General features: G+C 37.1%; 1 protein-coding gene across 8 annotated transcripts in view; it reads right to left on the reverse strand.

Moving 5' to 3' along the window:
- Positions 1 to 40: 40 nt before the first annotated feature.
- The window catches only part of LOC100649702, a 398,659-nt gene continuing 372,805 nt past the window's right edge, over positions 41 to 25,894 (reverse strand). For 4 of the 8 annotated variants that reach the window (XM_048410855.1, XM_048410852.1, XM_048410853.1 and 1 more), the window contains 10 exons: positions 12,798 to 12,888; positions 9,409 to 9,657; positions 8,454 to 8,718; positions 7,481 to 7,934; positions 6,984 to 7,248; positions 6,215 to 6,584; positions 5,721 to 6,010; positions 5,306 to 5,539; positions 4,936 to 5,086; positions 41 to 2,928 (listed from right to left, as the gene is read on the reverse strand). In XM_048410855.1, the coding sequence (XP_048266812.1) occupies positions 2,675 to 2,928; positions 4,936 to 5,086; positions 5,306 to 5,539; positions 5,721 to 6,010; positions 6,215 to 6,584; positions 6,984 to 7,248; positions 7,481 to 7,934; positions 8,454 to 8,718; positions 9,409 to 9,657; positions 12,798 to 12,888 (2,623 nt within the window). In that variant the 3' untranslated portion in view covers positions 41 to 2,674. Of the gene's footprint in view, positions 3,005 to 3,115; positions 4,319 to 4,935; positions 5,087 to 5,305; positions 5,540 to 5,720; positions 6,011 to 6,214; positions 6,585 to 6,983; positions 7,249 to 7,480; positions 7,935 to 8,453; positions 8,719 to 9,408; positions 9,658 to 12,797; positions 12,889 to 25,894 lie in introns of those variants that run through there. The other 4 variants (XR_007225924.1, XM_048410854.1, XM_048410857.1 and 1 more) reach the window with 4 other exon arrangements.

A 25,894-nucleotide genomic window follows, 5' to 3' on the forward strand; every position in this document is an offset into this window, starting at 1 on the left:
AACGGTTTTCTAGATTGAACATCGAATATGCGCCTTTACATTCGTTATATTGTCGTTATTTATTAAGTTCAAGAGAGGATAACTTACATCTGTTGTGCTATAATACATACTATTTACAATGTCCCAATCACGAGTTTATATCTATCGATGGATTTTCTTTCTTTCAATTGGGATAGAGGATCAGTGCTTTAATCATCGCATTTTCGATATAATGCATCTCACACGTACCTTATTAACTATCATTAAACGATTACTTTGAGACTGCAGGATATAAGTTGTTTTCGTTTGGAACTTCTTCGTTGTAGTTATTAAATATTAAAATTAGCGATGCGGTAAAGTTTTATGTAATCATTAGATATAAACAATAATAATATACTGGGTTTCAATATAATATGTATGTATAGTATTTTTTATCTCTTTTAACATAAAGGATGAATTGATTATTCTAGTCTCATACACATTGTATATATGATAATAAGAAACTGTGTGTAAAAAATGGACTAATGGAAAATACAACTCTATATTCGTACAGTCTCCATTTCAACATTGAAAATGTTCACCGTGTTTAATATATATACATATATATATATTTAATATATATTTAATATATATATATATATATATCTACGTGTAAAATATTTCAATTTCTATCGACTTGATACCTTAAACATTATATGAACTATATTATTTCTAGTAATTTGACCAAACGCAAGTTAACGATTTATTCCGAACGTTATATGTTCTTGAAATAGTGTGAATTATCTTGTACAAATTATGACGAAATCATCTACTTGGTACGGCGTTTTGATCATAGCGTTACTATTTTTCTGTTGCGAGTTTTTTTTGCTTACGTTATTTCTATCATCTAGGTATGACTCATTCGCCGAGCGTATTTTAAATATATCCGTTTGAATTTGAACTTCTTCTATTTTATCTTACAGATCATAAGTAATACATTCAATATATTTTCGTTGAAGACGGAACAAAAGGTTATATCCACTCATAGCGTACATATAACACGTGTCTCATACCAACAACAGGATATTAGAGTATGTCCTCAACGTTTATTGATGATCGACGAAGAAGAGTACAAATTCATATTCATACAAAATCGTCGAGTACTCTTAATCTAAATTTTTCTAAGCTCAATTTTGGGAAGATAATACGCGACATCGCATTCTTTAAATTATATGTTTTGGTTTGAAAAATGTAGAAACAGTTATTCTATCTAAATATTTTAAAGATACGTTCCAATCATGATTTGTTGTAATAGATTTCTGAACCTTTAAAATTCTTTATGAAACGTATATTAAAAGTGTAAATTAAATTTCATGTGCGTAAGAAGTAGATTTTGTTAAGATCACCTGATATTTTATGATCCTGCCAAGATCATCAATGGAAGTATTATTTGAAATTTGTATTCAAGTGTACAGTAACCTATAATCATAGTTCCAGTCTATGATATTTTTCTCATGATAGTTCATATATACTGTACATATTACACTAATAGTATTTTTTTGTATATATGTATAGACCACCTCTTAGATAATGTTATCCATACTTTAATGTTTATGTGTATATAATAATTAAGGAGTCTACTTCCATCTTGTGAGCAAGAGCATACTTCAAGTATGATAAATTGTTCTAGGACTTTTTATGTATATAAAGAAAAGATAAAAGGACATTCATCCAACGTTTTGTTCAAAGAAAGTTTTCAAACAAAAAATAAGCATTAATTCTAGAAATTATATATCTAAGTTTTCATAATAAAGTCAAACAATATTTTTTATATTGTGATTATCTCAATAATAATTTATATTCATATCTAAAACTTTATAAAAATCTTAATACACCATGGTATTCAAGATGCAAGTAGATAATGAATAATTATTCTTATTTATAAGAAAACCAATATCCTATTTACAAATTTGAATATTTACGAATATTATAACAAGTAGCAAGTCATTAGACACCAAAGAAAGATGTACATCTTGAGAATCTCTATGATAAATAGGCAAACAATATAACAGTACCTACGTTTAGTGGCTTTTATTTCGTTAATTTATTTAATAATTAATTTTGTGCAGAAATATTCATGTTTATCCAAAAAGGAGGTACGATTTAAAGCAATAAGAGAGTATAAAAAAAATTCTTTTTTATACTACCAAATTTTCTTTATATTTTATATGTTATACTATGAAAAACGAATACACATTGTTGAAAATTTGTGTCGAAGATTTTTAGGGTAATTTAACAAAAATAAATAGATATCGTCGCAATAACACTATACTGACCCTTAGCAAAACACCCGTAGAATATATTCGCACAAGAAGAGCAACTTGTACGTTTCCATCGAAATTATATGCAAATTACTCGCTGTAAGTGTACGTGTAATGTAAGTGTACGCGCGACTTAACAAGAGTAATAAAAAAAAATTAATGTACCCTTCAAGATGTTATGATACAATTTGTCTCCGTAGATTTCAGTTTCATGTACTTATGTACTTTTGATACAGCATTGAAGCTTAATACCGGCGCAGCATAAGTTCACCATAGTGTAACAAAGTATGCGCGCTGACCTACAATTAGAACAGGATATTTTTCCTACCCTTACAAGAGTGCTTCCATCGCGTCAACGTGCAATTTTACGATAGACTTCTACGTCGAAGCTGATCCTAGAGAGGAGAAAGCTTCATGATGTCGCTACGAAGCTCTGTAGGTGGTGTGTCATCCAAATCGATGAGACTAGCGTTCGAGCCTGTCGAGGAAGGTGCCACGATCTCGTCGAGGAAGTCAAACGAGGCCACAGCTTCGCGCTCCTTGTCTCCGTATCGCACGAAGAAATCGTCACCTCGTCCGATGATCGACGGCCTCGATGAACCCCAGGTTGACGGCAATCGCAGCACACGGTGTGCCTGGGCCGCCGATGCTGAGAAACCAAGCGCAGCGGGTCAACATGCCTCAGACCTCACTTGATCTCTTTTCTCTTTCTTCCTATACCGGCTCTAGCAGACACAGAGTAGCTCGGCTTAGCACTCTTACACGTATCACGTTCCTCTCTCTTTCTCTCCCTCACTCTCCTTTATCATAACGTATCTGTCCATTTTTTCTCTGCCTTCCATTGCCACGTGATCGTTTGTTGATCTCTCTCATGAATGGGTACTTTCGTATGGAGAGTTTTAAATATTGGCAAGTGCTCGATTTTCCATGTACGATTTCGTGACAGCCAAACAGCACAGTTGCAGATATGTTTTGTAAAATTTATTTACGTAGATGTAACTTTGGAAATACTGCTATGTAACGTTGATATGTTTAGAAAGAAACTGATTCTTTTTCGGTTATTTACCTGCAAGTACATGTTATTTGTCTGCCACGAATAACTTGACGTCTGATTGAAATAAATGAAAATGAGATATTTATATACGAAAATTATTATGCTAAAGGTTAATGTACTAGGTATGTAAGGTTTGTGTCTTACTTCTGTGCTTTTTCTTATAAGATGACGAATAATAGGAAAATGATTGAAATAGAAATAGTGGAAAAGTCGAACACCTGCCAATGACGGAAATCAACCAGTAGTAGTACTTTTCAGAATGAGAGAGAAAGTAACTGTTTTATATAATCCTTGACGCAATTCCAGACGCAGTTAGATTAGATACAATGACAATATATAATAAATAATAGAACAATAGAGAAGTATTTACATAACATATAATTTTTAAATACGAAAACAATTTTCAAATATCTGTTCTATTTTATTAACTAATCAAACTTACTATGTATCTGCGTACAAATTTCACGTATATTCTAGTTACAAAATCATCCTAAATAATAACGAACGTTATTTTGTACGTGTAAAAAAATAAATAAATAAATAACAATATTATTAACACATTACGGACAAATTTTCAGGAAAAACTATAGACATTGCCTTTATTAAATGTTTAAAAATAATAAAACAAAAAATATATGTAATATAAAAAATTGTCAAACGCATCGTTCGTAATGTGTTAACCGACGTTAAATCGGAATTTATTAGATATGTATATATCGGATTTTCATTCGTTTAATAGCAAAGGTGGAATTGCGTAAAGGTGACTCATAACGAATTCGTTCGAACGTCTTCTGGTTAATAATCGGTTAGTAAGCCAATAGAAAATCCGTTGTAGCCGTACAGTTCACGTTGGATCAGGCCAAAATAGGTCCCGGTGAAACGATTCCTCCCAACTGGCATGTCGGTTACAGAAACTGATCGTCACTAAGCCGAACTACGTAGCTTTTCTTGTGACAATCAAAGCACACCGCGTAGGAGCTACCATCTGAACAGAAAACGTGGAAAAGGCTATGTACAGCGAGGGCTACTAGCGTTCGTGTTCATGTTCCGTTTTCTTTTGTAACTGTACAGTGACGGGGTGTTAATCGGCCAAAGCCACTTAACAGCGTGACGTGTTAATGCGTGTTGGTGTTCAATCCACGCTAATATACATACTTATTACTGTGAAAGTTTAAAACGGCACTGAGCAACTATTTTTATTTAACTTTTCCATTTACTTTAAATACATTCAAATATTTCTTAAATGAACACATTCTGCGTGAAATAAATTATTTCACATATTGGAGTATAGTAGCGTGATTTTTGATACTGTTGTTAGTAATGTTATTTCGAATATGATAAGCGGAAGCGATTCTTTGTTTCACAATGCATTCTTGGAAGAAGAAACATGTATATATATTGAACGAAAGGCAGTAAGACGTCGAGATTGAAAGTATGGTCGAGATTCGCAAGCTTTGAAATCTTTTATTTTAATAACCTTTGTGTCTGTTGAATTATATCGTGTCCAGCGAAAGATACACTTTATAGATAGGAGAAAGTATCTCAGAGTGATGTGCAAGATTGGACAAGAAGATGTACTACTAAGGAATTGTTAATAAATACCTTTCTTTTGTCGTCGGTATCGGTGTAGTCTATGTAAGTGACGGTAATCAGGTGGTTCATCCCCCGAGTCACTTCCGGCTGATCCGCTGCTCGATGTCGCCGAAGAACTTTCACTGCTTTCTAGCATCACGTCTAATAAATTGGCTCTTGCCTGGAGAAATATGAATTTTATATGAAAAAAATGATAATTAGGTAATTATTATTTTATAAATTTAATTTGCAATTTTTTAATTGACCAGTTAACTGCGGAATTTAGTTTTAGAAACCTCTCATGGGCTTAGGTCATGGAGTGCATCAATAAATACAAGCGACGACGAGTTGCAGTTAACTGGTTAAAATAACTATTGAATTTTTTACGACTAGTACTCACTTTTGGGTCGGTAAAGTCAATATCTCGTTCAACGTGAACCCATCCAGTCGGACAGCAGCAAGCGAGATCCAATTTTTCAAGCGGCACCTGGGTTTCTTGGGTAACGGTGTTCTCTTCACCTTTTCTGATCATTCGATTTAGTTCATCTATCACATCTTTCGACGTGGCACGTTCGTGAAAGCTCAGTGATCTGTCTCTGCCTTCAACTAATAGCGGTGCTCTTGCTGGACTTACCTAATGAAAACGTAATGTCAAAATACTGTCCAAGCAATGAGGATTGAAATAAATTTTCAATAATATACATAAAACATTTAAAGCTTTGGAAAAAACTCATAAATGAAAATTAAAACAAAGATGTAACTTTTTAAATTTTAAATTATGATTTTTCGTTTCAAATTTTTACTATAGAACTTACAACTGTGCTTGGTGTAGAGGAAGTAGCAGCTTCTTCGTCTTCCTCGGGAACAGCACCTAATTCAGACGGCGCGACTGTAGTATAAGAAACACCACCATTGCAAGCTACCGCACTGATTATTCTCTCCTCCGGCGCTAAAGAGGGTACGGGTATCTGATCGAGCAAATCGTCGTTACTGCTCGTTTCAACAATGTTCTCGATGTTGCTGCTATCTTGATCGACAGATGTTTCTATTTCGGCGCACATCGCCTCGGTTCCAGACTCATCCTTGTGTTCGGTTTCCTCTAGAACTTTTTACATAATGTTTGATCTTAATTCGTGTCCGGAGATATTTCGTTATTAGTTTTCTTAAGTATTCTTTTCTACCAACAGTTTTGTTGCTTAGAATTGTACCATTAATTTTGTGTTGTAACACGTGAACTTAGGAATAAATTTTGAAATAACAAAATACAGCAAACATAACGATAAGACATATAAACATGAAAAGAATATACCTTCTGTTGCAAGAGTTGCACTATTATGTTCTAGTAGATTATTTGGCAATTCAGCCAAATACATTTGTTGTTCAGCGATAAAGGACAACACGCTCTGCAATGCTTGTTCCCTGTCCGGTGGAGGTCTTCCGCTTCTCGACGATGTGCTTGCCAAGCTTTTCGTACTCTCGAACTTTACCAGTCTATAAAAGTCTCTGGTGAAATCCGTGCCAATGGATGGAGAGTCTGGATCATCGCTGCAGCCGGATAATGCCGCAGAGGATCGTTTGCTGGAATTTTCAAATGCTCCTTCTTCGCTGCTCCAGGAAGCACCAGGACTCGTAGCATATGGCCATGACCCAGTCGCTCTGGCATCCATAAGAAGAGCAACCTAGGTAACGAACAAGAGATTCCCAAATAAAAATTGTATACAATTGCATTGTTTAACGAATAGCCTAATTTAAGACTAAGTAGAACTCTGTTTATATGAATTCCAGTTATTTGAACCAAGTTGTATTCAATACCCGGTTAAATTAATTCTTGTTAGTTAAATCCATTTACTTAATCCACTTAAATTCACTTAAATCCACCGAACGTAAACTCTTACCATTGAATGAAAGATTATAAAGCGGAGAATCGGTAGACTTTTATTGTATGAAATCTAATTACATAAATTAGCTTTCTACCGGAAAATTTGTATAAATGGAGTTCTATCGGAAATTTATCAATTGTTAAAACCATATCTAATTTGAAGAAGATATAAAGAAGCAATGTTGTTTTCTATTTTTACCAATTCGCCTCCTGTTCTATCAGCAAGATAACTGGCACCATTCCACAAACATTCATTCGCGTCTTCTTCCAATTCCAAAGGATTATGTTCCTTGATTGCTGGAAGAGCTGGGGTGGTAGTGGTGGAGGGCTCCTTCCATACCGTAGATTCATTTTGAACAAGGTCCTCGGTGGACAACGAGAAACTCCAATCTTCTAGTTCTGCTCTGTCGTATTCCAACTCGAGGTGATCTCGATGTTGTTGAGCACTTCTGCTGTCGTCCAACCTTTGGGTTGCAAAAATTTCAATTTGTTTTCCTTTTCAACCCATACCATTGTGTTTTACATATATTCAATTTTAAATTGAATTTACTGTCAAACCAATTTGATCGTCACGATCAATTTCCAATAAAAGTAAATTAATAAAAGTAAACAAAAAAATCATATCTTTTTTTTGATAATTTGTGATTACTACGGGAAGAAAAAGACAGGGAAGTAATTAGGAAGTTATGAACGAACCTGAGCCATTGTTGCACATACTCGGCATCCCAGCCTTCTTCTTCGACTAGAAGAAGAGAAGAGGATCCCATGGGGCTTGGTAGCTTGTACGGCGTGAAATTGGTTGTAGTGGTCAGCTTGAGGCATAGGTGACTGTCAGAGAAGCTGCGCATCACGTGCTGATACGGCAGCAAGTCTTTGGTAGGGGGATAACTGTGACGTGGATTTATTCCTACGGTGAGATTCAACGGCAAAAACAGCACGTCCGGGTCGCCAGCGTCGAGGGCGACCAGCCGTGCATCCGGTGAAACGTCTGCCTCGGTCTCGTCTGTCGCCTCCTTTAGATCTTCTAACCCTCGGGATGGCTCCTGTCGAGCACCCTCACCCTGTACGTCGCTGGACATCGTTGAATAACCCTCGTCTCTGTTCCCACTTTCTGGACTCTCGCTACCTTCCTCTTCTGACGGTTTTTGTGCTGAATTATCGCGATGAGCATTACTTTAATCTTATTATCTTAGCATTTGTGTTAATTGTTAATACTATAATGGTACTGCAGATATAACGAGTAATGCGGGTAATTGTCGTACGACTATTGTGAATACTTCAACTGTACATTTATAAGCATAATGCTTATTTTAATTCTGGCTCTTTCAAGTCATATCGTATCCTTAATTCTTTTACGAGCGAAATGTTTCCTGGACTGTGTAAACAACTTTTTCCTTTTTAATAATTATTATTAAATATATATATATTTGTGATCTTTTTACAAGCGAGATGCAATGTGCTAAAATTAGAATCAGTTTTGTTGAAAGTAAAATATATTTACCGTTTAATTAATTACTAAAATTTGAAACTACAATCTAACGTGGAAGGATTAAAGATTTCACACGCACAACGTACAATCACACGTGGAATTATCTAGTCAAACCATATATATTTTTAAAACGATTACTCGTTCATAGAAGATATTTCTATTTGGTATTGATAAACGTACCCAAAGGTCTGTTTCTTCGACATTTCGTAGCAGCCATGACTGGTATCTGTAAATTGAGCGAGCGTGGCCTTGATAAGGGAACCCAAGCTGGGTCCAGACCAAGAGCAGCGACTAGTGCCGCCGGTCCAGCTTCGAGGATTCCTTGAATCAATTCTGTCGGACTTCCAGGATTTGCGGCCTGGGCCAATAATCCTGAAAGTGCTCGATTTTGAGCCTCCAGCTCTCGTATACGCCTCTGCAATGCACCGATTTCTTCCCTCAGACCCTATACAGCATAAAGAAACAATAAGTACGCCGTTTTTTCAAACCTAATCTTAGGAATGACAATAGAAAGCGCGTTAGCGGACGAACAATGAGGATTTCAATGTAAAATGTTGAAAATGTGATTGGATAAACAAGCGTTTGCTACACGAAAACTAGCATTAAAGAAAATAAAATATTCTTGTGTTCGTTGTTTTTCCTTCTACGTGCTAAAAGGTTCGAGCAACGTCAAGTTATTCGAACACAGAAGATTGTCTCCTGGAAAATATTGATAAATATATTCGTGTTATTTAATCGAACTAATTTAGTATGCGTGAACACACACTTGCAGCTTTGCAATCTCGCAGCTCAGCAGATGGATTAGACGGGATCGACATTAAGGGTGAAATCTGGATAACCATTGGTAGATTTCTTTTAAACGTAAAAGAGGAGAAGAAATTAAACACAAATATTATCCCGTAAAGGCCAACGTCTTATACTAGTCAACGAAATCGACTCAGAAGTATGAGTATATTTTAAATGCAACATAATTTACTTCGATGTCACAAATCATCAAATAATTAGACATAAAGATCGAATGACGTGAGTATTTCATCGCGACAAAAGATGAATAAAAAAGATGAGAATTAAAAGAGGAAATGAGAAGAGAAGAAAGACAAGTCGAGGACGTGGTAACGAGAGCATAGCAATGAACCTTTTGGGATAGAAGGGCGCGGACCACCTGGTTGGCGACGTCGTCCAGGCACCGCTCGTACTGGCGACGCTGAGCGTCCGCGTCTCGTGCCAAGGCAGCGTGTTCCGTTTCCAAGGTCGCCAGACGTGCCACCAACGCAGCATGCACCTCACCAGCACATGCAGCCTCCAAACCGCGCAGCTGACCCCTCATCGACTCGTTCTCCAGCTGCAGCTTCGAAATCTGAGCCTGATACTGATGCACGCGTGCCTGTTGGCAAATGAAAAACAAAAAATAAAACGTCATTAACGAAAAAGCGGTTCAATGTAACTCGCGTCATTGTTCTAACTCGACGAGGTGATTACAATAACTCGAACCAGGATTAGATTTGAGTTATTTAATTTTAAGTGGATTATAAATGATAATCTTCGTCACGTGAATCGTAGAATACAAATGAGAATAACAAATATTCCCAAATTATATGTAATATTTAATTCAAACTCTCGTAGGTTATAGCATTAATTAAGAAATAATACAAATGGCACGAGAAAATAATAAAACTTTTTCTCAGATGTCTCAAAACGATGGATAAGAAAATCAAGGAGCGCTGCTTTGCTTACTGAGAAATCGGCAATAATTTGTAAGGCTATGGCGATAATTCGAAGAAGTGACGCGCCTCCTTGGTGACCAACTGCACTTTTGTCAAGGATTCGGCGCAGTTCCGTAGTCAGAGTTAATAACACAAGCGGTCGTTATTAGCAGAAAAGCGTTTAACGTTAAATTAGGGCTGTAGAGACCTGTCGGGGACAGGGGTGCTAATAGAGGGTGCGTGTGTCTGATTTATAACAGTCGTGCCAGCCAGCCGGCCCTTGCTAATGTCTACACTCCCTTCTTTCAAAGCTGAAGGGAGAGCAACGATTTTCTGTCATCTCGCGGGAGAAGAGCAACGAAAAATAGAAATATAAACTGTCCGCTTCATGGAATTTTTCCCGCAGCGTATCTTTTCGCGTCGTTTCCCGCCACTTTCGACTAATCTATCGTCGCGCCCGACAGCTTCTGCTCGCCTCTGAATTGCACGCATCGAGTACAGGGACATTTCTAATTTAATCAATTTCTAATCTTGAAGAATACACTCGTAATAAGACGTTAAATTCGAATGTACGAAGAATTCAAAAGACAATTTACTCGAATTTATAAAGAACATAGGAGCAAAGGTTACGAGTTGCAATTTTTAGCACATCTTATTCAATTAGATTTCTTTCCTCGTATTATCAGCTCTTCTAATCTACTAATAAAACAACATTAATTTATTAATACTAATAGAACTAAAAAAAAAATTTTGTCAGCGATGTGACGAAACCCATTCGCCTTTCTTACCAGAAAAAATTATGTTAAGGTGAGTTTTCAAGCAACTTTTCTTCCCGAGATCGCGAAGGAAGAAGGGGGATGCGCGCTCCGCAAGTAAAATCGAACAGCTAGAGAGAACACTTGCAGGCATTATGGATATACTTCCTCGTAGCCGGCAAAGGGACTTTTAGGGGGGTGGCATCGGTAGGGCGGGACGACATTGAACCAGGGGATCGAGTGACGATCGATAATAAACGGTATTTCGTGGGGCAGTGATGCACACCCCACGCGCTCTAAATCTACGACTCTTTTAGAAGCAAACCGGCCGTGAACGAGATAGTGCGTACCATTCTAAGGGCTCGTAGCAAACGCGACCGTTTACCGTTTCCTCCCCTTTCATTGTACACGGCCGCGTTACGTTACTTCGTTAAGTCAGGAATATTGGTCGTTGGCAAATATGTGGCGAAAGTATTGTCAGTTCGCAGATGGCTCGCTTAGGATTGAGCAGAAATTAGGGAATTTGCTGGCGGTCTTTGCCAAAATTGCCTTTCTACGAAACCACATTCTATTCAAATATGTTTCTCTGCCTTTGACTTCCGACGTGGTTGGACAGGTATAACGGATAAAAACAGATTTTTAAATATAGATTTCACATACGCTGTAGGTCGTAAATGATTGTAAAAGCAGTTTGAGGGTGATTCTACGTCATATTATAGTATAGTTCATAAGGCATACGGATTCGAAAATGAAACCTGTAGAAGCTAGAAATGTTAGAAGCTTCCTTGAATTTAATGTAATTAAACATATCGCAAAGAAATGAAAACATGAAAACATTGATCTTAGAAAAGAAGTTTTCGGTACAGTGGGAGACATTACGTAACATACATAGTTTTTCTATAAAGGAAGGGGAAAATTTAAGGTCAACTTGAGTTTTTTAAATGTCATACTCTCCTGTCTACAATACGACAGACGAATTCCTCAGACGAATTCATTGATGTTAATCTTTCGGTTTATTGAGAACATAGGTTAGTCAAGTTCGAAGTGTTTCGAATAAACGCACTCCCTTTCACCTGCGTGTGCGTCTGCTTCAAATGTATAGAGAAATTAATTGAAACGCCATCCGATCGGTAACAGGTTCATCGAAAAGAATATTCTTAATCGCACCGATCGAGTGTTTTTAATCGACGCGGAGTATACATCGCGTGCATATCGCGTTCTTTAGCCCATTGTGTCGCTTCACGGACCGAAAGTACCGAGTAAGAGGATGAAATAAATTGCGTTACGTGAATTCAACGATAAACCCAGCACCCCGCTTTGTGTCTCCGGCAGGAACAATCGTACATGACAACTTCAGCTGAAATACAATAACAGCTTGTTGGTTCGCGTTACGAGAGCGTTGTTATTGGACCATGGCAGCTGGAAGCTTTTTACCAGAGTGTCATCGTGTCTCGACTTCTGTTTACAAAAAAAAAAAAAAAAAAAGAGAAAAAACAAATAAATCGTAGAAGAGAAAAAAAGAAATAGTCGCCACGATAAACGATGGATAAACTCTGTTCGATAGACTAGAGAATTTGACAGCCTCTTCGTTATCTGCTCGTGCTTATCGACAACGGGACCAATGGTTGAATCAAGGGGGAGACATTCCGCTTTTCATTTCACCCTACATTCAGGAAGCTAAAATCCGACGAACCACTCGAACGAGTATAAATTCAAGGAGGATGGTACGCGCAATTGAAATCCTGCAGAAATTGAATTCCTTCAGGGACTTATGTTTCGATGTAACATGCGATACGAATAATTATCTTAATCTTTTGAAATCATAAGATTTAATGGCATCTCGTAATGTTACATAATTTAACATTTTCGAAAAGTTCGAAACTTACAAGTGACTGGCAAAACATTTTGAAGTTTTACCAAACACTGTAACGAGACATAATAATCATTGAATAGGTATTAAACTGATTGTTAAAAGTGGTTCTGCTGAATATCGAGGTTTATTAATATTATGGATAATCGACTAAACTTCTGAGCTACTTGGAAACATTTGTTTGGTAAAATCTTACCTCGTAAGAAAGTGTGAGCGCAGTTTTCTCTTGCTTCAGCTGTTCGGCCCTGTGCTTATGCTGCAGCAACCCCCGTGATGTCTCCTCCATCCTGGAACAAATCGAATTCGCTTGAAGGAGCTGTCCAGTTTTAATTCTCGTCGAAAAGGTTCTAACTGAACCCGTACCGTGGCCCCGTTCAATCCCTTTACCATTGTTGCGCATGTTTCAATTGCTTCCAGCGTGATAATTCTACCGTGAAATATTAATACTTCAGAGTCCAATATAACTCACCGAGGTCGAAACGTTTGACGATAAATAAAATTTCAAATAAAGAAAAAAAGAAAAGAAAGGAAAAAATGTTTCAATGCAATTAGCCTGTAAAAAATGTATCCTTTGTCGCGGAGTTTCACGGTGGAACAGTTTGTGGATTTAAACGATCGCTGTATCGTCGATGTAATCGTTATGATTATAGAGGTGAGAAATTATTATAAAGGGAGATGGTAATGGATACAGTTGTGGAACATGTTGTCACAGCTGTGTCGTGGATAAAAAATGGCTCTCATTTGGAAGACAGTTGCCACTATACTTTGCTACCACCTTCGCTTTCCACCCCCGTTACGAGTTTCGGAACTTTAACCATCTGTCGTAGAAACCATTCTCTCTATTACTGTAACGACACTTCAGACGTCTTTAGTCACGAATGCTCAAAATTCGAGAACCGCAGTAACTTTGAATACATTTAGTACTCGTCATTGTTTCTACGAGACACTTGGATTCTACGATTTTCTGTAATCTAACAAAGTATTTAAATAAGTATCAAAGAAGCGAATAGTATAAATTAATAAATTAGCTTAAATAATATTTGACGAAGCATTAAAAAGGTATCTCTAACGTTACGACGAGTTTCAACATTTTCGTGAATTAATTTCATTGCTTGGCTTTTGATTAAACGTAGTGTTCCACGTCGAAAGAAGAAAAAAAGAACTTGAGACGGGAAACGTCCGGAAAATATATTACACGAAAAAAGAAAAGTAGGAGCATGGTGAAGAAACGAATGGCAAAGGGAAGCTGAAATATACATAAAAAGAGAGGGGCAGAATTTCGCCAAGTTTGGCCACCCACTTTACAAGCAACCCCAGTCGTAGTTCTAACTTAATAACTCGTCGAGTGTATCCGAAGGTTTATCGACAGGCGTGCGCATTTACGCGCAAGCCGAAACGGAAAAAGTCGCGACCCCTCGTCAATGTTGATTCGATTATACATTTTCTTCGCGAATCACGCGGAGGACTAGGTTCGCGACAAATTTCTTCATGCGCACGCTCCGCGAGCTTAATGATCTGATTAGAGATACAAGAGGGTTGCAGGGGCTGAGATATGAAGCCGATTTAAGCTTTCCGAGGGAGACGAGTCGAGGGCGAGTCTCCAACACGCCTGGCAACACCCTTTTCGTTTTCCCCCGTTCTTCTCTTTCCTTCTGCCTCTTTCGAAACTAACTTTCCAAACTAACTGCACGCTCCTTGGAGCAAGCGTCTGATTGTTTTCCATCGTGGCAGCCATCTGCAGGAACGCGGAAGGCTTTAATGAAGATTAATTGATAATTACTCGCTGCCACGCTCGACTATCCTTTTCAGAGCCGCGTTTTTTTTTATTAGAAAAATTACCTCTGGAGAAGGGTACGACTTTGTTGCGACTCTCTCGTCTTGATAACGAGTTGCTGAACTTATATTATGTGCCATGAAGAAGTTGGATAAATAGTAGAATAATATATACAATGTATACCGCTCATAGCGTTTCTTCGGGGATAAATTTTAAAGCAGATGAAACTTATCTAACTGCAATCAAGAATGATGGGATCAAAGTCAATTTTTAATTAGATGGTCACGTTTGTGAAATGTTTGATACTTCTAATGATTAGAAGATTGCAGAGTTCGACGAAGGTATTTTTAACCTTCGAATGTTTGAATTTCTGAATTTCAAAATTTTCTAACGTATAAACATGAATTTTCAGGAAACATGCAACGAAAGATGAAAAGATACGCGAAACCTGACCGATAGGCAACGTCTAAGAATGAACATTTCAAATGTTTTTATTCGGAATTTCACGTCCTAGAGAATTTAGATATCCAAAGTGTAAAAATCGAAGCCTAAAACTTTTAGAGTACAAATTTTCCAACGAAAGAAGAAGATGAAGAGATAATAACGATGCAGAGGTTTAAAATTAATGAAAGAGCGCGATCAATGCCCAAGTTCGTAATTAAGTCTCCTTTGAGAAAGTCGATAAGCGGCTGATCGATTTCAATTGTTTCTCGCTTTGGAACGCCTGGGAGACATTTTTATTGCCCGTTCTTCCTCAGTATCGTTTCATAGATAGCTCATTTGTGTACATACTGGATCGTGGAAAGAAACTCCGCGAATAAGCTGATTGTCCCGGCGAACTTGCTTGTTCAGACTCCTGGATTGTGTATATTCGAGGAGTTCGAGGATGTTAATCGGCTTAGAAGTCCGTTCGTTAAAGCTCCAAGTTTACTTTAACCCTTACCGTGCTTCCGAAACGATTATGAAAATGGCATTCAGTAAGATTGAAGTATCCAATCGGCCTTAAACCGTCCACCTTTATTAACGCGTTCGTTGGAAGGTGACAACGTCTTTATGCGTTCGCTATCTCATCCCGTTATCGTTCACGCTGCCCTGTTTTTACGCTCGTCTCATTTCCATCTCGTTTACTTGAGGCTTCATAGAATCGTTTCTGATACGAGATGAGTTACAGCATTAACGAAAGATTGTTGTGGTTTGTTGAAATAACATTTTATCTACTAAATTTTTATATCTATTCCGTGATTGTGCAAGTCTTTTAAAAAGTGAAATTTTATTTTTATTCCATAGAATTTCGTAACTTTCCAGCTAACTTCTCTGTTATTTTAAAATAACTGGATTAAAGAGGTTTTAGGTCTAATGTAACATAATTCATTTAGATGTTTCTGCAGTTATGGAAAATTTAATGATGCAAAAATGCACAGAATGCATATACTATGGAAAAACATGTAAAATATTCAAAGTAGAACCCTCGTTGTAATTTATTATATAATAAATACAAAATATTAATTATATATATAATACAAATACATACATATATATACAAATTACGTTCCACCTCTGTATTTCTGTAATTGCGTCTAAATTGTAAAAATAAAATTTATAATAATGAATCTATTATAAATTTATATAAACATTCTCGAATCTTTGAGTCTTTGGATCTTTGTATAAATAATAATATCTGCGTATTATTAAGTTAAATCTTTATTCTAAAGAGCAGTTTTTCTATACGTATAGCTCGTGAATATTAACGAACATAGAGGAACCTTATTCCTCTTCCGGGGATAACGTAATAATTCACGAGATCTGCAAGTAACCCCGTAACCTTCTTCATTAGAGTTTTACTTGGAAGTCGATTCCAGTTGTGAAACGGGGAGACTTTGCACGGTGATTCCCCGTAACTTATCAACTAGGGTGCCATTTCAGGCGTCAGACTTAAGAACAATGCTCCGCAAACAGTAATTATAAGTGCAAATAGAAGAGCGATTGTCAGCGAACCCATCATACGATGAATAATCAAGATTGCAGCCTTTACGGTTACCTTCACTTTGCACATCGTTCCTTTATGCTCTTCCTCCAACATTTCGTGGATTCGTTCGTCCTCGATTGTTTGGTCTGCAGGAAATTCAACTAGAACTTAACTGTTGGAAGATTAAACGGCTCTGCTTTCAACTGATATTGGAGTTCGAATTTAGAATGCAGTTCTCAAGTAGAAACTTTTTAATCTAAAACTAAATTACGTTTAGATTTGAAAATTTAGAAATTCAAAGATTCAAAGATTCAAAGATTAGAAACTCTCCTTATAAATTGTTTGCACTTTAAAGCGGATAAATACAATTCTTATATTTTCTTATATCCTTCTTGCTAATTAAAGTACGTCAGCAGCATCGCTTGTTCTTCCTTTTAATTAAATCCCAGAGCAAATTTCACGCTTTCTCCCGGCGTCAAAACGTCGCCAACTTTTTATCAACTACGAGTGCATTCTTCACGTGGGAAAACTGTTTGAGCCGCGATAAAGAGGCGAAGCGCGATACCGGAGACAATACGTGGAAGACGCATTGTCCCCAACAGTTTCCGGCCGTTCCAACAAGTGAGCGGAAGATGATTATCGTTTAATGAAAGTCCGGCTACACGCGGTTCCGCGTATAATTCGGCAAACGGTGTTCCTGCATCATTATAATCAAGTTTGCAAGGTAATAGCAGTAAATCACGAGGAACGGCTGGCCGGTGCCATGTGTTCCGGTTGCTGATAGAAACTCTGGATGCCTCGGCGATGTAACAGCCAGGAAGATGGAGTTCCGAAATTACCATAAAATTATGTTAGCAATTTCTAAATTTTCCTGTTATGATTGCATGTGTTACAGTTGCTGTTAATATTATTTAATAATTATTTATTTATTAGAATATTCTCTGAGTATTTTTGCATAAGTAGATATGTAACAAATTTCTCTGGGAAGATTGTAACTCTAGAATGGTAAAAGTGACCAATTCATATTTATACGGATCAGTTGCATCTAGTATTTACCTAATATTCTTTCGATATTTTTATGCGATATTATATTTTTTAACATATATATTTATGTTTTCTTTGTTTACGTTAAAGTGGCAAAGATAATCTCACGAATTCGTGACTCTTTATAAGAATTTTCTAGATTTAATCTTTATGTACCGTTTTTTGTACTATATATATATATATATATATATATTTATATTGTACTTATCTTTATTCGTTAAATTGTTAATGATATACTATTTCATCAGAAGCAATTTTCATATTTTAGTAGCAGTATTAATTAACGAAGGTACTTTGCGGACAGTTAAAAAATTGAAATGAATTTTTAATATAATATCGAGGGTTAGCGAAGTGGAGATGAATACACGCATAAAAGTTAGAGGTCCCGAAGTGTATATGGGGTGGAAAGTTTCTAAGGGCAGTCAATGTAGACAGTGAAAGTTTCAAGGATGACAAATATGGGAGAGTTTAGAGACAAGAACCTTAAATGGTATGCTTAACTGTCCAAGAACTTCATCGCTGACGTATTACGTTCAAAACGAAATACTGGAACTATAAGCACAATATATCGGAAAACCATATGAAAAATTATATATTGTGGAATAAATAAAAATACACATTAGAAATAAATACAAAATATAATAATACGTTTTTGTTAATTTTAATATTTGAACGTCGCTTTATGAGTAAACCAGATAGATTCACTGTTAAGATAAACAAAATCATAATATCTTCGACGTGTTAATGTTTCTCAATATTTTATTATTACGACGAGCAATATTTTTTAAATTAAAAAGGAATAGAAAAACGTCTGTTCAGCCCCAGAGTGAAATTGAAAGAATAATTTTCGTAACTGCAGATTAGTTTACAATGCACTGAATTTGAAAACCAGAAAATATGATTTATATCGAATTCTACAGCCTGTAATCTTCATTTACAACAGTCTCATCTGCATCATTTCATATTAATCACGTTTCTATCCGTCGATTTCCATGTTACCCTCGCAAAGAACCGCCATAATCTCGTATTTCATTAAAATCTATCGCTGCAAAAAAAGAAGAGCAGTACAGAACGATCGAGCAGCGTTCGGTCGCTGCACTTTGCGCAAAAAGGCGCATAAAATGCAGCAATCCGGAAAAAGGGTTGGCCTGCAGAGTGTAATCTGCCCCTGTGGCATTATTGTAGTCGTGTGCACGAGCGCTGGTAATTGCCAGCGATCCGTGCTTTGTCGAGGAATTGATCAAGAGGCGCTCGTGCGTTTCCGTTCCCTTCGTTTTATTTCATTCCGTTTCGTTCCGTTTTGTTCGACGAGATTCTTTCTCAACGACAGGCAACATCCTCGCGAAACCATTAATCTCGTTTCGTGAATTGGTCCGGGTCACGGGCATTTTTCAACCCGGAACAAGCATCCGTGGAAGACGTATTGTTACAAGACGCGATTGCCAAACCATTGCCGATTCTCGGACGATAAATTGGAAAATCGCGCGATTACTTTCGTTCGTATTACGTCTGGACGAGAAGGGAGCCGGTTACAGGGATATATTGAAGACAAAATAAGATTTATTAGGAGAGCGGTCTTGTAGACATGTATGTAGCCAGACGTAGGTTTTTCTCACAGTAAACTAGGAGACATACTATACATACTGTTCAAAATTACTTGGACGTTTGCTTGTTTCTGGCCTGGATGTAATTCTATTGCAAAAATGCAAACGAAAAGATAAATCATGATCTTCCTTTTTATTTTTATTCCAATGTATATTACAAAGAATGTTTATATTTATAAATTATATGGATGATTCTAAACATTAAGATAATGAGGAAAGTTCATGTATATAAATGTCGAATGTGCATGGCACTTATTTTTCAAGTTCGACGAAGTTGAATGTTGCGCTAGGGTCGCCTGTAGATATGCAATCCACCTTACATCAGTGCGTGCATTTGGCCGAACATCAATGGAACATTCAGTACTAATATTAATAGTATTGAATATAAGTATCAAACGTTATGGAGCACTTTTGTTGTTTGAAAGATTCTATATCCTCATATCGTTTATGTGTTTAAAGTATCGTTCGGATAAAAATATTGAGATATTTACGAGTGATAGCATAGGGCCGATAAAACAGAACATAATGTATTTGGAATTCGATGTTTAATATTTCAAGTAGCGCGTAAGAATCTTCGATATTGCACCATCTACGATCAAACGACTATTAAATTCGTAAACTACTCAATTTTAATCAAGGATGCTCGAACGTATTCCTCAATTTGTATTCTATCTACTCGCGTTTGCGATATTACTTACTCGAACTACTTACAAACACCTTACGTAATTTTCACGACTATATTAATGATTAAAGAATAGAGTAAAGATAAACTACAATGCAAATGAGAGCAGACTATAAATTGCAGTTCGTTGAAACCAAAACTGAAAACAAAACCAAATCCTTAGTCTCAACAACGGACTAAAACAATACCTAGGGTGTACATGGTATTGTTCTCTGGGAACACCCTGCCAAATAAACCAAGGGAGCTCATTATATACAGAAGTTCCGTTACTAGTTCAACTATCACCCTCTCTTACAACATAATCCTCGCCGAATACCGTATTTCGGTAATACAGCTGCGCCATGTGCAGATGTATTGCTTTTAAACGTTCATCTACGATAAAATCGTTATAACGCAACATCAGTCTCAATGGGTTAAAGCGGTGTTGCTCGTGCTAAGCTCCGAAGCTTTGGACGCTATTATATTTCAGTTATTACTGTACATAGGCATCGACTACTACTATGTTACCTTTAGAAATATATTAATAACATCGCGTTTCATGATGGCTAACAAAATTTGAAGTTACTTTTCCCCAACTAAATATCCTAAGCAAATTCTCAATCTACAAATTGTTTATTAACCTACTTTTAGGACGACATAGGGTGTGATAGGTATACAATAAAAAATACGCTACTTTCACGTAACTGAATATTCTAAGAGAATTCTTATTTTCAAAATTTTTCATTTTCCTAAGTTTAATCTGACACAAAACGTGTCAGGTATAAAATGAAAAATAAATGTATTTTTTAAGAGAAATAATGACTTTTACGTAATTGAATATTTTTAAAAAATTCTTATCCCTTACATTCTGCATTCTTAATTCTCATCTATCGTAGGATATGCTATGCAATAAAAACACGGCAGAAGGTTGGGAACAGCAACGTGTTGAAAGGTCTTTATTAACGAGGAAAAAGGAGGAGAGAAACGAGCACTATCGTTGCAGTCTTATTGTAAGCGTTATAGTTTCCGCGGATAATAATGGCGCGAGTACACAAAGGTGGCTCTGACACCCCGATTCAATACTACATTCATGGATACCTGTTTGTCTTAGCCGCCGTCTGCGTTTGCATAGCTCACGTGTACGTGAACGTGCATGCTCCGTACTATCGCTCACGTGCGATCTAACGTGTAAACAATAATTACTCTCAGCAGCTCGAGACGCGTCGTTGACGAGGATTTTCCCATTTTAGAAGGGGTAGAAATGTTCATCGAAGTATAATCGCGTGTCGCCTATTGATGACAGATGAAACGCGAAAGGGAGTGTAATCGAGCCGTTTCTGCAAATTAGTCACACGCTTTATAAACTTGGAATGCAAGCAAATGCTTTTAGTAGCGCAGAAAAAGGGGTTGATGTTGGTTTGCGAGCTTTTTTGATTGAAGAAACGCGTAAGGTCGGTAGAATCGAATCGTTTCCGCACACTTTGCGAACTTGGAATGCAAGAAAATACTTTTGGCTATGAGAAAAAGGAGCTGATCGTGGTTTGCAGGGCATTTACAATAGTTTTTCAAAAGGGAAAAGAAAGGTAAATGGAATTTGTAAGGAAAAAGAAAGAGTTTAAGGGTTACTCTTAAAAATCTTTTTCTATTGAGAAAGCTTGGAAGCGCTTGTGTCGTTGCTTTGAAAGCTCATGCATAGAATACTTGTAACCATAGAAGAATCTCATTTAAATGAAAAAATTTTAATTTAAATCTACACGCGATAATTTGAATTCTTTGGGATGTGTAATTAAAAAGACTAGCTTATAAGGTAATAAATAGCAAACAACATTATTCCAGACCATGAAAGATCTTATGTAGTTGCTCTGGAAGATCACAGATATGGAACTAGGTTCCCATTTGTCGGATTAAACGGGTATAGTAGTCTGTCTTTGCCAAATGTCCCTATTACATCATCCTGGCGGATGTTCATTATCCAATCTATGTTTTTCTCTATTTGATTTTTCTTACAAGTTACATTTCCGAGCGAATCAGTCTCTCGCAATATCGAAAGCAGCTTGCAATCCATAGCTTTATCTCGTTCCTTAATTTCTCTACTATTGCTTCAATATGATGCATTATGTTTGAAAGGAAATAATAATTGCACCAGTTTCTAGGGGAAAAGATAAGGAAGCCGCGAATACTCTAAAACAGCGGAGGCCGTTCGTTTCCTCAAAGCCATAGAAGTGCATAATTTATTTATGAATCACAGAAACTAGCTAAAATATAGGGTAAAGTGTCTCGCAATGCATTTATACGGATTGCACGGAGGCGATGTGCCGTTAGCAGCGAAGACAAACGCGGTTTCTGGGCCGAGGGTGATTGTGAACCTTTTCCCAGAAGGCGACGGTAAAGTTTGATAACAAAGAAGATTGGATGGTGAACAGTGACACGATAATGGCTGGTTTATTATACGAGACCGCGCTTTCGTCTAACACGCACCGGGCTCCGGGGTAAGTGTCTGCTCTGGGGGGTTGAAAAAGAATCGTTTCGTCTGTTCGGAGCATGAAATTCGTCTGAAAATGTTACGATCGTAATTTCTCCATGATTTTCGTTTTTTATCATATAAGGAAGATTTTTATTTCAATAACAGGAATATTTTAAATAAGAAAGAATGTTATATATCTTTTATCGAACTAATTTGACGTTTATTCTAAAAACATTCTATTTTTAAATACAGTTTATGTATCTGGTTTTCATCTACGTTTTTTATTTAAATAAAAAGAACACTTTAGACAAGTACAATTATGTTATATATTTCTTATCAAATTAATTTGACGCTTATTCTAAACAATTCTAACTTTGGAATACGATTAATGTATCTAGTTTTTGGTCTTTGCTTTTCATTTCAATAACAAGAATATTTTAGATAGGAAAATATTACGCTATCTTTTTCGATGAATTAATCCATTGTTTATTGTAAAGAACTTCCACCGAAAATTTGGAATACAGTATATCTATCTTTCGATCTCCTTTTGTCAGTGTCGAGATACGAACATCAAAACGTCCATGATGGTGTATGGGAATTGATTGTTTATCTTCGCAGTGGCGTAGCTTCGTTGAAGGGTGATAACGATCGAGCGAAAGTCTCGCGATTATTTTCCCACAGAGACCTACTTTTATCGAGTCGAATCGGATCGCGTGCCATTCCTGCGATCCTATTATGAGAAGCGAAATCTACCCCAATTTTCAATCTACCGAACGTTCGATTATCCCCGCTTATGACAGCTTTGATCAAATACAACCGATAGCCACGAAAATTGACTGTGTTCCACCAGAATTACTATTAACAATGCCCCCGACGAATTCATTCTTCTGTGTACTGATAGCTGTGTTCAAATTTACATAGAAATACGCTCACCCTATATACACACGTGTCTATATACTTTATTAATGCCTTTAAGGGAGTTGAAAAAAACACGTACATATATCGCAGTTACAAAAATTATATTCGAATAATAATTTCCTTTTTTTTACGATCATATCGATATTCCATATCTACAATCAGTTCTATTTACAAATATTGTCGCCTCGAACTTATCAACATTCAGATCGTATACCTTGACTGAGGTTTCCCAAATAAAAAAAAAAGCCTAATCAGCCACCGATCTATAAAAAATTGGTCCTTGAAATACTCTAATACAAAATTTATGAAAACTAAAATGAAAATTATAAATATATTTATAGTACTATAATATTCAAATAATAATAATGTATATTATCTCCAAACACGATATCGATATTGAACAGATGAAATTCATTCTGAAACTGATCAGAAGCCCGAATACATTGCACCGTGAATGCTAATAATATATTCCCGTATGAAGTGGCCGATGACCGTAATACGATATTCCTTTACGCGCTGGTTCTTGTCACGGGAGCAGAGTTAATTTATTAACACTTTACCGACCGCTAGTGGTTCAACAGCATACGCACGTCCGACCAGCAGCTCAGGCGCAGATTCTCCCTGGCGCCGGCTCTGTTTCGGTTTAGACTCTCCAATATCATTCTTTTCGTTGATCGCGAACGGTAAGTTTTTCAAATTGGTATAAAACTGTGGGAGCTTACAAAGCAACGCAACTGACACAACTGAGCAAGGTATCTTAGTACTAAATAACAAATTACTGCTCAAATAATGAGAAAGATTGTCGGCGACAAAAAGCCGATTAATAGGCTATCGGGTGATAAGCGTCGGCGATAAAAAGCCGATTAATAGATTATCGATCGGTAAGCGTCAGCGACAAAAAACCGATTAATCGGCTACGGTCGGTAAAGTGTTAATAACGAAAACGTTCGACGCGCGCGTCTTTACCTACCATTCTGCCATTGCTATTCTATAGTTACGTTTAACCGGCGATGATCGTTTCGAGGCGCGATTGTGCTCAGCCGCGGATGCATTTACGACAAAAGTAGTCGGTGGATGGGAGGTGGTGGCTATAAAACGCGTAATAAACGGTGCTCCGTGTATCTGGCTAACACAATGCGACGGTAACCGTGCTTAACAGGCACTCGTAAACCTGTATTCGGTGAAATAAATTGAACGGCGCCGTCATACGGCGAAACATCCCGATCCTGTGCTACGCAATAACGTCGAACGTGTCCTGGAACAATAGCGAATGGAACGCGGCGTTCCCTAGGCCACGATTAAATCTTCCATCGATCGTTAGGCTTATTTCCAGCCTCGGTTGATCGCGTGCTGAAAACAATTCTGGTTGATCTGCTTCGTGATCGACAGTTATGATTGAAAATGTTTGGCGAATTGGGTGCCTGATCCTCTTGATACGATATAGTCGGAAGTGTGAATATTTTTGGTGTCAGAGAGAAGCAGTTTTTGATTTACAGGGGAAAACGTATGCGTGTGAACATTTAACTCGTAATTACTACATATTTAGATTGGTATATTGGTATATAATTAGGTAGACAAATTGTTCAGGAGTTTGCAAAAGATGATAACATGGACTGGTAGACATTAAGTTCTTCATAACTCACACCTTCCAAATTACCACGAGAATAAAAATTCCTAAAGATTCATAGGTCCTACCAATTATGGGTTAAATACTTTGCACGGTTAATTATGGCGCAACGCACAACGTATGAAAATACAAGTCGAAATATACAGAGTATTCCGCGTAAAGTATTACAAACCATCTTCTTAGAAACTATAGCGGATATCGACTAGCTCTTTTTTTACATTTTAATGATACAAGAGGATTAATTATTCGAGGAACGATTCTTTTGAAATGTAATGCCATATTAATTTCCCTTTGTTAAGATATTTCTTACAAAACTAAAGAACATTTGCCTGAAGCGTTTTTCGTTAATTTGCCTAATTAAAGAGGACTAACGAGAGGAAACTCTGCGAAGAGGCTATCTAAAATGTCAGAGAGTAATTGAAATAGACCTATTGTGAGATGAAATTCATTCCATTAGGTAGATTCAAAATGACCACTGTTCGTTTCTAAACATTTGGTTGTTCTTTTCATGATATGGTTCTATGTATCCGACGTAGAACGATAAATAGGTAATACGAATTAGGTGATGCGAAAGATTTGCAGAAAAACGATTAGAAATCACTTGATATCTGACATCGACAAGGACTTACGGCGCCAAAGCAATTTTCGGAGGGAATTTGGCGACGCGTGAATATCGTAACATTTTGCAGAGACCCGAAATGTGCAGCATGCGTCGTACTTTACGGTATAATTACAAGGAAGGCTCGTAATTACCCGGAAAAATGAAAAATGTCGGCAGGAAATGGCGGCTAATTCGAGGTTAATGGGCGCGGCGCGGCCGCACACAGGCCGGCCATAATTTCGCGGCAATTTTCGATCGTTACCATCGAGATTGCCATTTCCACGTGGACTTTGGAATTGAATAATTTTCACCTATCATTTCCGTGTTCTCTGGCGACGCGCAAATTTCGCTGGCTAATTCGGCCTCTCCGAGCCGGCGACGGAAATCGTTCGGCCGCCTTCTGCCGACTAGATGGGAATTCCGGTCTGTAATTTGCGCGACGAACTTTCGATTTTCAGCAGGTATCGCGCGAACGCGTTCCAGTACGCTTTACGGCTGCAATAGACCGTGCTTTACGATGTAACCATCCCATTCCCGATCGTTTGCATCGCAAATACGGCGAAATTGCCACGTTTCATAGGGACAAGCCAGCTCAAAAGTTTCGTTTTACTATGCATTCGCGGTAGTATATAAA

Source organism: Bombus terrestris, chromosome 12, assembly GCF_910591885.1.
Source record: "Bombus terrestris chromosome 12, iyBomTerr1.2, whole genome shotgun sequence".
Taxonomy (NCBI): domain Eukaryota; kingdom Metazoa; phylum Arthropoda; class Insecta; order Hymenoptera; family Apidae; genus Bombus; species Bombus terrestris.